At 43.5% G+C, this 15117-nt stretch overlaps 1 protein-coding gene across 6 annotated transcripts; it reads right to left on the reverse strand.

Annotated features, from left to right (window-relative positions):
- Positions 1–510: 510 nt before the first annotated feature.
- LOC110125876 (intercellular adhesion molecule 5) lies at positions 511–8597 on the reverse strand. 6 transcript variants are annotated; one of them, XM_020875213.2, is made up of 8 exons: positions 8465–8597; positions 5970–6045; positions 5400–5666; positions 4177–4497; positions 3660–3938; positions 2850–3119; positions 1964–2206; positions 511–1790 (listed from the first exon to the last, which is right to left on the reverse strand). In XM_020875213.2, the coding sequence occupies exons 2-8, from the start codon at positions 6022–6024 to the stop codon at positions 1576–1578; spliced, it is 1650 nt and encodes a 549-aa protein (XP_020730872.2). In that variant the 5' UTR covers positions 6025–6045; positions 8465–8597; the 3' UTR covers positions 511–1575. The 6 variants fall into 6 exon arrangements, with proteins under 6 accessions (XP_020730872.2, XP_020730873.2, XP_020730871.2 ...); XM_020875214.2 differs by having other exon boundaries at positions 8453–8597; XM_020875212.2 differs by having other exon boundaries at positions 8324–8597.
- Positions 8598–15117: the final 6520 nt, after the last annotated feature.

The following is a 15117-nucleotide window of genomic DNA, read 5'->3' on the forward strand; positions in this document are numbered from 1 at the left end:
GGAGGGCTGCTGTTGTACAAATTCAAACAAAGCATTTCCCAGCTCCCCCGGAAGCCTTTCTGGACCCTGAGTTAGGTATTCTCCCAAGGGTCTTTGCGTCCCCATTCACAGGACTGTGCTTTGCTGTTGACAAGCTCTAGCTTCTAGTGGCAGGGACAGGGCTTTGTTCACCAGTGTATCCCCACTGCTTTGTGTGTATTAAAACCAAAGGATTATTTTATACCTAATCCACAACTCAGACTCAGGGAAGGTCTGGGAAGAATGAGACTATTTTCACTTTGATGCCTGCTGTATTCTTTCTAGGTGGTGTTTTCAATTTGGGGAAGGCTGTGGCCCTCTATCTGGAAGTCTGAACTTTAGTTTTGAAGGCAAGCCAAAAATGCTACTTCCTGAACTACTGCGCCACCTGCCCTGGGCTGGCTGGTTATGCTATGAACATTCTTTTCTTAGAAACTTTACTCAAAAGGCAACTATGTGACTTAATAAAAACTTTCACACACAGAAGAAAACTACTTTCAGATAACATAAAATCACTTTTATTTTTATCATATCCAACACTTCAATGACCCATACATAACTGATTTGGGAGAAAAGATTGGTTTTAGAAATCTTTGGGTCTTCTCTAAGGGTTGAATATAATCTTTACAATGAACAGAAAAGGAAGCTCAATCATATGGTGAACACTGTCATATGAGGAGTCCTCCTGAAGCTTAAAGGAAAGTTTGCAGACATATAAAAATATATACTTATATATGGAAAAGGAGAATAAACATTGGGATTCTAACCTAAGAGCTTGTACAGGTAAAAAAATATGTTTAATATGAACTCAGATGATTTACTCTATAATGGATTTCTAAAGAGTAATTCAGAGATGTTTAGAGCCCAATTTCAAGGAAGAACTCTACCTTCCACTTCAGGGACAGAACACTGGGCTAGGAGAGCTGCTTGTCTGACCCAATGTGGAATTTCTTATGATCTGTATACTCTTCTCGGGCACACAACAGATGGTTAGGGAGTTGAAGCCTAACTAGCCACTGAGCCTTAATGATGTTACCAAGCTCAGCTCTGGAGCCAGTATTCCAGAATTCCCCATTAGCGGAGCCCAGAATGTGTAATATGTAGGCGGGAACTGGCTTTTGATTCTTAGCCCTTTGCTGGGTACTGGCTACCTTCAAACTCTGGTCCCTAGACTAAGAAATTGGTTCCCATTTAGTCATGAGGAAACCATGAGAAATGCACTGTATTTCAGAGATATTTCTGGCTATCTCTTCCATCTGATGTTTGGGAGCAAAGGGCAGTGGAAATGGGGATGGCAAGGCACTTCTGAATCTGAGAGTGGAGTGATGAAGAACACACAAGGAGCAAAAGGCCCGCTCACTAGTTGAACACTGGGACTGGATTCTTACAGGAGTTGGGCTTGTGGCTGGATTGGATCCACAGGATATGAGGGCCAGAAATACTGCTTTATGGGACCATAGAACAGAAGATATCGTCTCCCTTTCTCTTCCACTTCCTCCTTCCCTCCCTTAGGAAACCCCAGTGGTAGAGGTTGCCTTCAACCAAGTAACTTTCTAATTAACAATTATGTTTATTGTGCTTTCCTGCTTGTTGAACAGCAAACTGGCTTTCCTCTTCTTTGTTCTTCTCCTTCTGCCTGTAGGGCAATTTCCTCCTCTCCTTTTTGCAGGACCGATAGTTTAGATACAGTGCTATGGTGATCACCATCACGCCCGCTCCAAGGGCGACAATAATAATCACCAAGATGGTGGAACTGACTCCTTCATCCAGGCCTGCCGAAGCACAGAAGACAAGAGAACGGGGAGGGTTAGCAGGCAGGAGAATCACCCTACCCCAGCCCACCAGGCTTATGTGTCGGCCTCCCCCTCCCCAGCCCACCGAGCTCTTCCTGGTCTCCCCTGAGGGACTTCCACCGTGGGCCTGGCCGCAGGGGAGCCACAGTCACCTTCAACAAGGATCGCAACGTCTTTGCTGGCAGAGCCCAGCTGGTTGGTGGCTGTGCAGCAGTAGGTTCTAGAGAGGTTCTGGGTTGCCTTCTGTGGCACTTCAAGGTCAAAGACTGTGCCGTTCCAGGTACACATCAAGACCGGTGTCGGGTTTCCCTTTGGGACACAGGCAAGCATCTGCTCCATCCCTTCTAGCCAGGTCTGGTTGCCAGGGCAACCAGATTCCTCAAAGCGTGGCTTGTCTGGAAAGAGAGAGTCCCCAGAGGAGTCAGTTCAGTAAGCCACGTTTCCTCATGACCGTCATGCACTAGCTCCCTCTCCCTCCCCAACCCAGATGATGTGTCCCCTTCACCCAACAGCTTCTTTCCCAAGGGGAGGACCATTGGTTCCCTGCTTTGAACTACACTTTTTCCTCCTTGGATGAATCTGAGATGCAACAGGGCATTTTAATGGGTTAATACTAAATGAGCTTTCTCAGTGGTGGTCTTGGGGTCCCTGCTCCTCATCTTTGCTTTTCTGTGAGGGATATCATGGGTACGGGTGAACCCAGAGACAAGGATTTTTCTACTTTTCAAAATACAAGTTTTCATGAAGAAATTACCCTCCTCAGCATAGGTTTCAGCTGTTTTTACTCCCTATGTTCTCAGCCTTTGGCCCTCAGCCTGATCACCTTCTCTTTTGTTCCAGTTTCCCCCAGGTTTCTCCCTACTCACTTTCCCATGGGTAAGGTAAGCTTGCAGAGCTTTACTTTTTATTTTTTCCTTTGATTTTCTTTTTTAATGAGAAAAGTGTGGCAACTCTAACAATGAAGCTATTGACTAAGATCTCTGGAAATGTGAGACTAACAATCCATGTTTTGACAAGAAACATCAGGCTTCTACTCACACAAGACATGGAGTTGGATCACAGTGGTTTTGCTCAACTGCTGACCCTGAACCTCCAAAGAGGCCTCACAGGATAAATTCCGGCCATCATCTTCCTCACTGGCGGTAAGTGAAAGCCAGGCAGGCTCCCCAGGCGCAGGAAGATCTGGGGCTCCCTGAAGCCGCAGAGTAGGGCTGGGGGATGTTAAAATATGCCCCGAGCAGGTCACATTAATTTCTGTCCCTGCCAATGGGTTCATTTCTTCTATCTCCAGGATTGGTGGAGGGAAGTCTGTAAGGAAAGGAAAAAGAGAATCAAAACATATTTCTCAAAACTGGCAGCAACTTCTGTACTCAGCTGCTGGTGGTACCCCTCGGGTAGGCAGACAAGAAGGGAAAGGCTATGGATACCATTACTGCTTCTATGCTGACTGGCAGGAGCAATGAGATGGTTTTGGAAATTTGAGAGCTTCTCCATAACAAATGCCACATGAGCCTATTTGGCTGTGCCTCTGTGGCAAGGAGAACAAGATGTCTTTTTATCTTACAGATTTCTTTCTCACCTCAAATCACTGTACCAAGGAATAAGTTCAAGCATCCATAATCACTCTGTCAGTAGAATGGTCTAAGGAAACAGAGTGAAGGCTGGATAGAACTACTGCCTCAATGCATCCCTGCACTTATCTGAGAAAGATGAAGACCAGTGTTCACTTTGGAGTATACTAAACAAAGGTTCATGGGGATACCCGCAGTTGAATAACCAAGCCTTTACTATGGAAGTTTTCAATGGCAGAGAGAACCTTCAAGGGAAGGGAAGAGGCAAGTCACTTACTATAGACATGCACTGGCTGGCTTGTTCTCTGTTCCATTGGACCCAGAGATGTAAGGCAAGACAGCTCCTGATCACCAATCTCCATGGCCCGAACGGTGGCATTGGCCCATATTGTGTCTCCTTCCCAGAAGAGAAAGGGGCTAAGCTCCTGGTCTCCCAGGAACATGTGGATCATCACCTCTTCAGCTGGGAACACCCTAGCCACCTCGCAGCTCACCGTTTCTGCCATCCCAACCTCCAGAAGTGAAGAGACCCAGATTTTGGGGCTCTGAGAAAATTCTGCCAAGAAATGAGGAGAAGGGAAGAAAGGAGAAAGGCCATGATAAATCGTATAGGACCCCACAATGTAGGGAGTGGGGCTAAAAGCTCTCTGTTCCCCACAATGAGTTTAAAACTCAAGGAGCTCAAATACCCTTCCACCTGCATCCTAAACCCTATGGGAAATGAGTCCTAAAGGCCACGGTAAGATGAGGAAAATGAGCCTCAGGGTTCCCTCCACACCTGGGCTCTGACTCACCAAAGATTCGGAGTACCTGGAGGGCTGAGTTGCTGTGAAAGAGCCCCCCACCATGTGAATTCAGGTCCAGTTCTGCATGGCAGGAGAAATTGCACCTGTCATCCTCCCTTTGGGCTTTGACATTGATGGTGACCTCAGCTCTCTGGGAAGCCATAGCTAAGCTCCTAAAATTCTTCCGGTGTAGTTCTTGGTTATTCTGGAGAAGGATAAGGGTGAGGTTCTCCAGGGGTGTGACACTGGGCACATGACATGTCACTGTGAAAGCTTCATCCACGGCCACCCACGCAGGCTGCAGCTCCACGATCACTTGCTCTGGTGGCTCTTTAAGACAAAGAGGTAGGTTTGATGAGAGAAGGATACTCACCTCTCCAGAGAGAAAGAGTAAGAGGACAGGAAGCCTGTGATAGAAGGTAGGACTGCTACTCTTAAACCATCTGATGAATAGCATCAGCTCTCTGCCCTGGATGAGATGAGTTAGGCTTCTTCCTATCGAAGGGAGCTAAAGTCATAGCCAAGACAGGTGACCGCTGAGAGGCCCCTTGCGTTGACTGCCATTTTGGAGAGCCCCTTTGCTTTGGAGGGGCCCCTTTGCTGCCATTCTGGAGAGCCTTTCTCTCTTACCAGAAGTGCTTCAGAGGTGTGAGCAGCATCTGAGAAGCTCCTGAGCATCACATGAAAATTCCACCACAGCTAACCAAGCTCCAACCCCAGAGGCCACACTCATGGTTACATCTTTGCTGATGCTATTTGCTCACCTGAAAGATTCTCCTTACCCATCCCCATCACTTCAAATCCTAACCATATGCAGGGGTGAAGTTTAAGAGCCTCCTTTTCTGTGGAGACTTCTCCAACTACCCCAGCCTACAAAAACCCTCTTTTCTCTAATCCCTATTTATTCTAAGAATTTGTGACAATTCAACACTAATTTTACACTTTTTTTTGGTAATTTACAAATCAGCATCATTAGCATATGCCTCCTGTATCTGAACATATTCTCAAGCCCAGATGCCAGGATGCACTCTACCGTCTGCTCCTAATTTAAAAGCCTACACCAAAGGGAAACAGAAACAATTGGCTCGAGAATCCCTATAGTATGACAAAAATCTTTAGTAAAGGCCCCAATTCTCTGCCCTAAAAGAAATTCTCTAACTATTCCCTATATAAGGCATAGTAGTCATGTTCCCCCACACTTCCCTTCCTCCCCAGCCCTCAGCTCTACTCACGGTACACAGTGATGGCAAGGTTTATGTCCTTTTGGATCCCTGCACAAGAGAAGAAGCACAGCAGGATGGAATTCTGTGTGACATCTTCCAGCAGAAACTCCTTCCACTGAGGCCCGTTGCCCACCTGAGTTTTCTTTAATAAGGTTTCAATTCCACCGGGTCCTGGGTCTGGACAGCTAGTGCTGCAGTTGACCATAAGGGACTGTCCATACTTTACAAGGGCCTGATCTGGCCAAACAGAAACCTCAAATCGCTCTTCTGCAGCTCCTGAAAAGGTCAACCAGACATGCCAAAGTCTCTGGTGAGGCCCACAAGACTTAAAGAGAATACAGAGCCTAGTCTATCTATTTAAAGGTTAGAGAATAGGAAACCCACTCTGAATAAACAGGAATAGGGGACAGGACAAGAAAAGGGCCTTGAAAGAACAAGTCAGAATCCTGACTCTACCACCATTCCCCCTTCTTGTCATCTTTTGGGTATTGATTTCTCCATTAATGTCCCTATGGAAACTATGGCATTGCTAAAAATCATGCCCACAGAAGCTAAAGAAACCTTCCCAAAGAGCCTCACCTGGGTAATGGATCAAGGCCAACAGGGCCCAGACACCAAACAGTAGCATTTCCATCCTTATGAGAAGGGCCAAAAGCTGGAGAGGAAGAAAGAAGGCAGCAATGCTGGAGAAAGTGACCAAATAAAGAGGAAAAGGAAGTAGGAAATTCTTTCTTTGATACTGTTAAAAGTTACCTCCTTTCCTGAAAACCTACATGGTCTGGAGAAACTGCAGCAAGCGTATCAATGCTGTGGTTGTATTAAAAGAAATTCTTTCATCTATCTATTTGAGTTTGGTTTATGTGCACAGCAAAAAGACAACAGGAAAATATGGGAAATAATGAAGGGGTATTAGATTAAGTGAGAATCCTGTATCAGTTTGTATTGCACTTATCTGTTTACATGTTTGCTTCTATTTGAGTCAATAGAAAATGGCTGTCAGCATGGAAATATGAAAAATGAGGTTTAGAGAGATGAAATTTGGCAGTGTTTATCTGGCACTGTCCAGTGGAAAGTGACCCTAAATCAAGAAAACATGTTCACTAGAGTCTTGTTGTCTTATGGGAGAAATGTTTCATCAGGCTTCATGAAATATCCCTCAAAATAATCCATCTTTCTGATCTGCCTCCAGGCTCACCAAGCAACACTTGGATTACACTTTGGCTAAGTCAAGTCTTAAATGTCCACTTCTTTTCTCTGCCAATCTATACCAAGTGTTCCTTTCAAAATCCAATTCAAGCTAATTTCTTCTAAGAAAGGAATTTCTTGACTAATGCTATTTCACTTCATAATCCCTTATTACACATTATCTGTACACTTGATTCCAAAAGTGATTTCTGAAGCTATCTACCTTAAAATGTAATTCACCTCAGTGGGTTATTTTAATGATGTAATCATAACTGTACTAGGAATTCCTTAAGAACAAAAGATCATTTTATTACCTTGCCTCTGCAGCACCTAGCACAGTATCTAGCACATCATGCATATTCCATAAATGAATGACAGCCCTATAATTCTGCATTTTTTCATACATTAGGTTTTGTACAAGACTACTATTACCTGTATGCTGGTCTGAAAGAGGGGTTTTTTGGGTCTCTTTTATTCACACATAAAACAATAGGCATATCAAAATTTACCCTCCCAAGTAAACATTATCATTCAAAATAATCACTTCTGCAGGCTATAAATTTAATCCAATAATTATTCAAATTTTTTTTGGAAAGTGATCTAGAACTGGCTTTTAAGCTACATAAGAAAAATCAGTCTCTTTATTAAGCTATTCTATTATTCTTTGTGCAAAAGTGATAATTCACTCATCTTATTCCCCAAACTTAACTTTGAGTGACTTAACGTCTCTTTCAAAGGAAGATCTCCTATCATGGAAGAGATAATAATGTAACATCAGACTGTGAAGGAAATCTCAAAACAAGAGTTTTGAGTAATAACAGCTCTGTGAAAAAAGTACAAAATCCCCAATTGGGGCTACTTATATTCATATTCATACATTCTTTCTGCAAACAATTATTGAGCCAGGCTTGTAGTAAGGTGTTGAAGTTACCAAGATTTATCCTATTACATAAGAATTCCTGGGAGTTAGTGGGAAAGACAAATGTAAATACAAATAACAATATACTCTGCTGAGCGCTATTGGGAGGGAGTACAATAGGCAGGTACTCCAGCCACTAAAAAGGCTGCAAGGAGAATGGTGGGCAGGACTTCCCTGGTCCAGTGGTTAGTACTCCGCCCTTCCAGTCCAGAGTTTCAGGGATGTTGGATGGCTTTGGCTGTGTAGCTGAACTGGACTTCCCGCCCAAGTTTGGGATGCTCACGATCCATTTATATCCCAAGGGTATTTGCAGTTTATTATACAGATTGAGTCACATCCTACTCTTTGATCACTCTCCCTTGCCTCTGCCTGGAATTTACTTCTTCCTCTCTGAACACTGCTTCACCCAGTTCAATGTATCTTTGCAACAAGGCTGTATCCCAGCACACTCTCGGATGATTTGGCTGCTATCTTCTCCCTCAGCAGCACCACCTTCTAACACACTCCTCCTCATCCGTTAGGCCTGGGAGTCCGGTCTACTTCCAGCCTGGACTGTAAGGCCCCTCTGAGGGCAGGGCCTTTTTCACTGATGGATCCCAACCACCCAGAACGGTTACGTCTGTAACCGACTATAAAATAAGTGAATGAACTAAATAAAATATTGACAAATATATGAGTGAGGGGCTGTGCCCATCGTTTAGATACAGAGTATAAAGGTCAGCTCTGCCTCAGATGGAGTTTCCCGAGAAGCGTGTGCACTGCCCCACAGGCCCTGAAGGCCTTTAAAAGCATATAGTATTTTAAAATTTTAACTATGTGGGAAACATACTTCAGTGAATGCTCCTCAACGATTCCCGGGTGTGAGGAGGCAAAGCCCGCCAAGAGGTCAGACCCCCACAGACTTGACAAGAAAGCCGGGAGGAGACCCCGACAGGAATCTAAACGAAGAAAACAAGACCTAAAATCTCACTGAGGGTCGCTCTTCACGGCTCCAACCACTCCTCTATCCACTCCGCGGCTTCGCCGGCTACGCCTTCAAGAGTCGGCCACGCGCTGAGACCGTTTGGTAGGCACAGCCGGGAGGGGGCGCAAGAAGACGCTCCTAGCCGGACGATTTGCCTATTCCGCCTAGAAACTCGTGACGTTTGCGCAAAAGCTTAGAGAGGGTTGGCTGAGGCAAGGGGGGAGGGCGGGAAGTTAAGACGACCGGAGGGGGTTACGGAAAAGATGAGTGGGGTTGCTTGTATTCTGCTTGGCAGAGAGCACATATTTGACTCAAGGTAATCCTTACTGTATAAAACAACGTGAAAACAAAAGGTAAGCGGTTGTTGTAGCAAGTAATGGCCCTATAAGGAAAACAAGGGACTGTAGGCACCCCTGCCTGTTCGAGGGGTGGTGCGGCCTGAACAGGTGAGACTTCCCCGCAGGAGTGGGCTGCGCGCGCAGCTTTGTTCCCGCCTTGGGCCTCAGTGCGGGCTTGGCGTTGTGTTCAAGTTAGTGACTCGCACGAAGCCCAACAGGGACTCTTCCCAGCTCTTCCTGGGTGGCCTGGGAAACGGATGCCCTGCCACTGCCGGCCCCGTTTCTGTAGCCCACTCCACACACAGAAGTAACACGCATGAGAACTACTGGTTTAGGCCTCACTTCCTACCCAAATGTGCGTGCGCCCTTGATTCCCACCCTGCACCAGTCAGGTCCTATCAATAAGCCATAAAAACTGGGGTGAGCTTATAAATCTTTGTTGCCTCTTTCCACCTTGTGTCAACTTCCACGTGGAACGTCTCCGGAGGGTCTTGCCTCAAAACCCTTTCCCTGAGCCGAAATTAGGCCATTTGCTCCGACATCCTTTTGCTCTGGCTCCCCTGTAATCGCTGGTCTGATCCTAAGCCATGGGCTGAGTTTCTTGATGGAGTGAAATGAGAAGGTTTGGAAGGGTTTTTCGAGTGCTTACTTCTCTAGTACCCTAGTACCACTACTTCCTCTCTTTCCCTACTCACAGTTTCAGGGAGAATGTTGGATAGAATAGAAGCTTTGAGGCTAAACAATTTTGTCCATGAATGTCTTACTGGCTTTAGGACTATGGGAAATGTAGGTAACTTACAGTGTCCTCCTCTGCCAACAGGAATGGCATTAGTTTGTTTATATTAAAGTGCCTACCATTGTTTTTGACACTAAACATAGGTGTGCAATAAATGGTCATCAGTTTTTTCCTTTTCCAGTCTCAAAAAGGCTTTTCCTTATTACTCTAAAACTGCCGAGCTTTATTTTCTTTATAGCACTTACCACTACCTGACTTTGAGCTAAACATCCAGCAGCCAACTTAAATGGGTGAGCTGTTCTCTTCCCAAGTCTGCATTTAGTGATGTTGGTTGGTTACCTGAAAACCAAAAACTCTTTAATTGAAGCATAGTTGATTTACAATGTGTTAGTTTCTGGATATGTTCATATTCATGTATATAGAATAAACTATGTATATTCTTTTTCATATTCTTTTCCATTATGGTTTATTATAATGGTGGAAGTATATATATATGTATATATAAGTATATATATATAAGTATATATAATATATGTCACTGAAATTGTTAGAGGTTACAAATTAGGGTTTGATTATTTTTTTCTGAGAAATGGTTGGTAAACATTAGGACACCACCATATATATCTATTTGTTTACCTATTTATTATTTTCTCTCTAGAATCTTTTTTTATAATTTATTTGTTTGTGCTGGGTCTTTACTGCTGCACCAGGGCTTTCTCCAGTTGCAATGAGCGGGGGCTACTCTTCATTGTGCACGGGCTTCTCATTTCAGAGCACGGGCTCTCAGGCACACAGGCTTCATTAGTTGTGGTGCTTGGGCTCAGTAGTTGTGACTTGAGGGCTCTAGAGAGCGGGCTCAGTAGTTGTGGCACACTGGCTTAGTTTCTCCGTGGCATGTGGAATCTTTGTAGGATCTTCCCTGACCAAGGATCAAACCCTGTGTCCCCTGCATTAGCAAGTGAATTCTTGTCCACTGTCAGCTCAGTCGTGTCCAATGCCTTGCGACCCCATGAATCACAGCACGCCAGGCCTCCCTGTCCATCACCAACTCCCGAAGTCTACCCAAAACCATGTCCATTGAGTCAGTGATGCCATCCAGCCATCTCATCCTCTGTCGTCCCCTTCTCCTCCTGCCCCCAATCCCTCCCAGCATCAGGGTCTTTTCCAGTGAGTCAACTCTTCGCATGAGGTGGCCAAAGTATTGGAGTTCCAGCTTCAACATCAGTCCTTCCAATGAACACCCAGGCCTGACCACCAAGGAATTCCTCTCTCGAGAATCTTGTGTCAAAACATGAGGGCATGATTGTCATCTATCTTATTTACTGCTGTCACCTTAGCACCCATAACAATGGTTGCACATAACATGCACTAAATAAATACTTAGTAAGTGAGTGAGCTAGGAGTCTGTGAAGAGTCGTGATTTCATACCTTAATTTTCTTTGTGGGGAGGTGTGACGTAACTCGTTCATAAGACTTCTAGTTTTATGACGCCTGCCTCTTTGACTGCTTTCCATTTTCCTTCTGCTTCTTAATCCGTTGTTGCCAAAGCTAGGGGCAAGGATGAGAATCTGGATCTGTCTAGAAAAGATATCACCACCACCCTCTTTTAGGCAACAAGCTTGGTGCATCATCCCCACCCTTGGTGTCCTCCATCAGTAGGATAGAGTGGAAGATTTGTGCTTGTCAGACACATACCTTCAACTTATCCTAACCGCAGATGTTAGGGGATGATCCCTAACACTGTTTTTCAAAAAAGTGTTTCTTTTACCTCTTCATAAAGTTCCCAACAATCACTATTGTATGAGCTAGTTTTAAAAGCATTTGGAGATTTCTAAGAAGTTTTAATTGATAGGTTTCTATTTTATTTTCCTGGGAATATTTTAAGAAATATTTCATTTGTCTGAAGTTATACAGTAACTTAAAGAGCTTATGAAAATAGGGACTTTCCTGGTAGTCCAGTGGCTAAGACTCTGTGTTCCTAATGCAGGGGCCCTGGGTTCAATCCCTGGTCAGGGATTAGATCCCACATGCTGCAACTAAGAATTCACATGCCACCACTAAAGAGTTTGCATGAGGCAACAAAGATCGAAGATCCTCTGTGCCACAATTAATACCCAGTGCAACTAAATAAATAAGTAAATTAAAAAAAAATAAGTATTTTTAAAGAGTTTATGAAAATAGAGTATATATCAAAAGTTATCAAACTGCAATTTAAATATGTGAAGTTGATTGTCAATCATATTTCAACAAAACTTTTAAAAAAGTCATTATAGAAATATTTGGAACTTCCCAGGTGGTGCTAGTGGTGAAGAACCTGCCTGCCAATGCATGAGACATGAGACTCAGGTTTGATCGCTGTGTCAGGAAGATCCCCTGGAGGAGGGTATGGCAACCCATTCCAGTATTCTTTCCTGGAGAATCCCATGGATAGAAGAGCCTGGCTGGCTATAGTCTATAGGGTCGCAGAGTTGGATACAACTGAAGCAACTTAGCACATAAAAATACTTAATATTCTAAGTTAAAACTCTTTTTTTTTTTCAGAATTAGTAAACAAATTTCAGTTTCATGTGAGAATGTTTTTTCAGTTTTATAATACATTAGTATGTTATTTCTAGCAAAATGTATTTGTGATGTGATGCTTCTGTTGCTTTACCTAATTTTTAGCATGTTCACTGTTTTTTGTTTTGGGTCCTTTACAAATTTATTTTCCTGGTTAATGCATATCAAATGTAAGGCTAGTTCATAAGCTCTATCACAGTAACCTCTTCAAGTACCCTCATTTCTCTTTTGTGGCTTTGAATAGTTTTGCTCATTTATGTTAAACTCTTTCTGCAAAGTGCTACCAAGTCAACATCCTAATCACTGCTTGTGAGAAATAAAGGTTTCAGCACTTATATTTGGCAGAATTTTTTTCAGCTTATTTTTTTCAGGTACTTTTGAATGTCATTTTCTATATTGTCATATGCTTATATTTCTATTATGCTTTTTCCAGTTCCTCAGCAGCATATCATCCTAAACTTTAATTTCTTCAATTAAAATTTTAAGCTTCAACATGTTTAAGGCTGTTTATATAATCCCATGTAATAAAAATAGCTGTATCATGTAAATATAGTTGTTTTTAAAGTTCTGATAATTTTATAAAATGATCACTTAGTGAACTGAATTTTGGCAAGTGAGCTCACTCCAGCCCACCCTTTCTTTTTATGAATGGTGCTTTCCTAGGGAAGTGGAGAAGTCATTCCTTCAGATGTAGAACTGCTTTGGTCCAGGTAGTTCATGGTCATGGGACTGGGTTATAGAAGCAGCAGGTCTGAACTTGACAAAAGCAGAAGAAACCCCAGCTAGCGAACTATCCTTTCCTGTACCTGTATCTCTCACTTGACTACTTTTTTTACTTGATTTCTGCGTTCTCCAAATTTGCTGCCTCCCTGATTTCTCAAGACTCTCTCTCTCCCTTCTGTTGTTGATTAGTGGCTAAGTCATGTCCAACTCTTTTGTGACCCCATGGACTGTAGCCCACCAGGCTCCTCTGTCCATGGGATTTCCCAGGCAAGAATACTGGAGAAGGTTGCAATTTCCTTGGGGATCTTCCCAGTCCAGGGATTGAAACTGTGTCCCCTACATTGCTGGCAGATTCTTTAGCACTGAGCCACCTGGGAAACCCCCTCTTTCTCCCTTACCTGCTTTTTATTCCAGGGACTGGCAATACCTGACTCAGGGCAACTTGTTAATAGAGGCTAAATAGCTAGTTAGGATCAATATAGCCTTAACCAGAATCAGAAGAGCTTATAGATTAAGGGTTAAACATCAGGAGTTAGTATGAAGTGAATCAACCTTGGTGACCCATCAGAGTGAAGGTAAGGATAAGATCTGAGTAGGAAGTAAACAGAGAAAAATCCAGGAATTCAGGTGGAGGGTCACAAGTCAATACAATACGTCCAAGGGAGTGAGACTGTAAAGCTCAAGAAAGATTTGAGAGTCAAAGTTAACTGTTATGGTTGTTGTTCAGTCACTCAGTTGTGTCCAACTCTTTGTGACTCCATGAACTGGAGCATGCCAGGCTTACCTGTCCTTCACCATCTCCCGGAACTTTATGAAACTCATGTCCATTGAATTGGTGATGCCATCCAACCATCTCATCCTCTGTCATCCCCTTTTCCTCCTGCCTTCAGAACTGTTATGGTTAAGCTGGTTTTAACCTTCTGTCCTGATGGATTATCTCCTGATTGGAAACAACTTGAAACAGAGTTCTAGGATGAGGAAGCAGAGGTAACATTTATCAGAGTTATTTCCTGAGCAGGCATTGTTTCTGCATGGTCCTGGAGTTCACACTGCAGGAGTGTGTGGATGGAGACAGAGCCCCAAAGATATCTTTTCAAGGTCACTCAACATAAAAAAAACAATAAAAGTAGAGCTCCTTGGTTAACAGCAGGGATATGGAGATGGAGCAAGGAACTCCTAGCTCCACACTTTCAGCTCTCCACAAGAGCGCTGAGAAACCCAAAGGACCCCAGTGGGTTTAAAACCTACTTGTGAAGGTGATGGAAGACGCGAATGTGAGAGCACTGTTTCTCTGCAGGTAATAACAGACCAGAGATAATAGAACAATAACAGCTACCAACAAGAAATCATATACAGTGGGTAAGTGCCTGGATTGTGGATTCTTAGGCCAGATTAGAACCAGATTTGAATCTTAGCACCATCACAGGAAGAACAGGCAAGTATCTGAATCTCTCTGCCTTGATTTCTGAAACAGAGGCAAAAGTAGTATTTACATTATATACATTGTAGGGATTAAATGAGGTAATATGTAGTAAATGCTTAATAAATGTTAGCTATTCTCTGCCTACTGTCTAGGAAGTCTTTCTCAATTTCTACCATGTCTTATATATGTTTCCCCCCTAAAACCTTGAGGATATTTTTTCATAGCAATTAACTCATTGCTGAAGTTATCATTTTATCTCATTGCACTTGAAGATCATTCACTTGTTTACATATACACAGAGGGTTGTACCAGAATTACCTGGGAGGTCTTTTTTTAAATACAGCACAGGGATCCAGTGGTTGTGTGTGTCTATGTGTAGGGGGGCGGCTTGGCAAGGAGAGTTTGGAATAGCTCCCCAGGGGATTCACCCCTACTACTGCCTCTGGAACTGCTGTTGCTCTAACAGCTTGAAAGGGCTGAAATGGCCATCAACTGCATTGTCAAGTATTCTTTACCCACTTTGCAGTGGTGGAGAGGGGCCCTGGTGGAACAATTCCAGTGGTTTGTTCTCAGACTCGCAGGTAACCCACTTTTAGGGAGAAAGAGGAGAGGGATCTCTGAGAAGACAGCCGAGCAGCAGCAGCAACAGCAGAGTCAATCACTGAAGAGTCAAGATACCAGGAAGTAGAGATGGGCAGAACTCACCAAAAAGGGTTGCACTATGAACAGGATCTGGGGTGCTTTGGTGTAAGACTTGGTTGGGGATGAAAACATAAAACAGAATTTATATAATGAAAAAGTCTATCTTTGGTACTCCAAAGTGTACTGAGTAGCAACAGCATTGCTTGAGAGCTTGTTAGGAATGCAGACTCTTGATCCC

This window comes from Odocoileus virginianus, chromosome 17, assembly GCF_023699985.2.
Source record: "Odocoileus virginianus isolate 20LAN1187 ecotype Illinois chromosome 17, Ovbor_1.2, whole genome shotgun sequence".
NCBI lineage: Eukaryota > Metazoa > Chordata > Mammalia > Artiodactyla > Cervidae > Odocoileus > Odocoileus virginianus.

Excerpts from the sequence above, each read along its gene's own strand:
- LOC110125876 (XM_020875213.2), bottom strand. The coding sequence starts at position 6,024 with ATGGAAATGCTACTGTTTGGTGTCTGGGCCCTGTTGGCCTTGATCCAT. Across the intron at positions 4,498-5,399 it reads CCTTGCCATCACTGTGTACC|AGCCACCAGAGCAAGTGATC; the intron begins GTGAGTAGAGCT and ends TTTGTCTTAAAG. Across the intron at positions 2,207-2,849 it reads GATCCAACTCCATGTCTTGT|ACAAGCCACGCTTTGAGGAA; the intron begins GTGAGTAGAAGC and ends CTCTCTTTCCAG.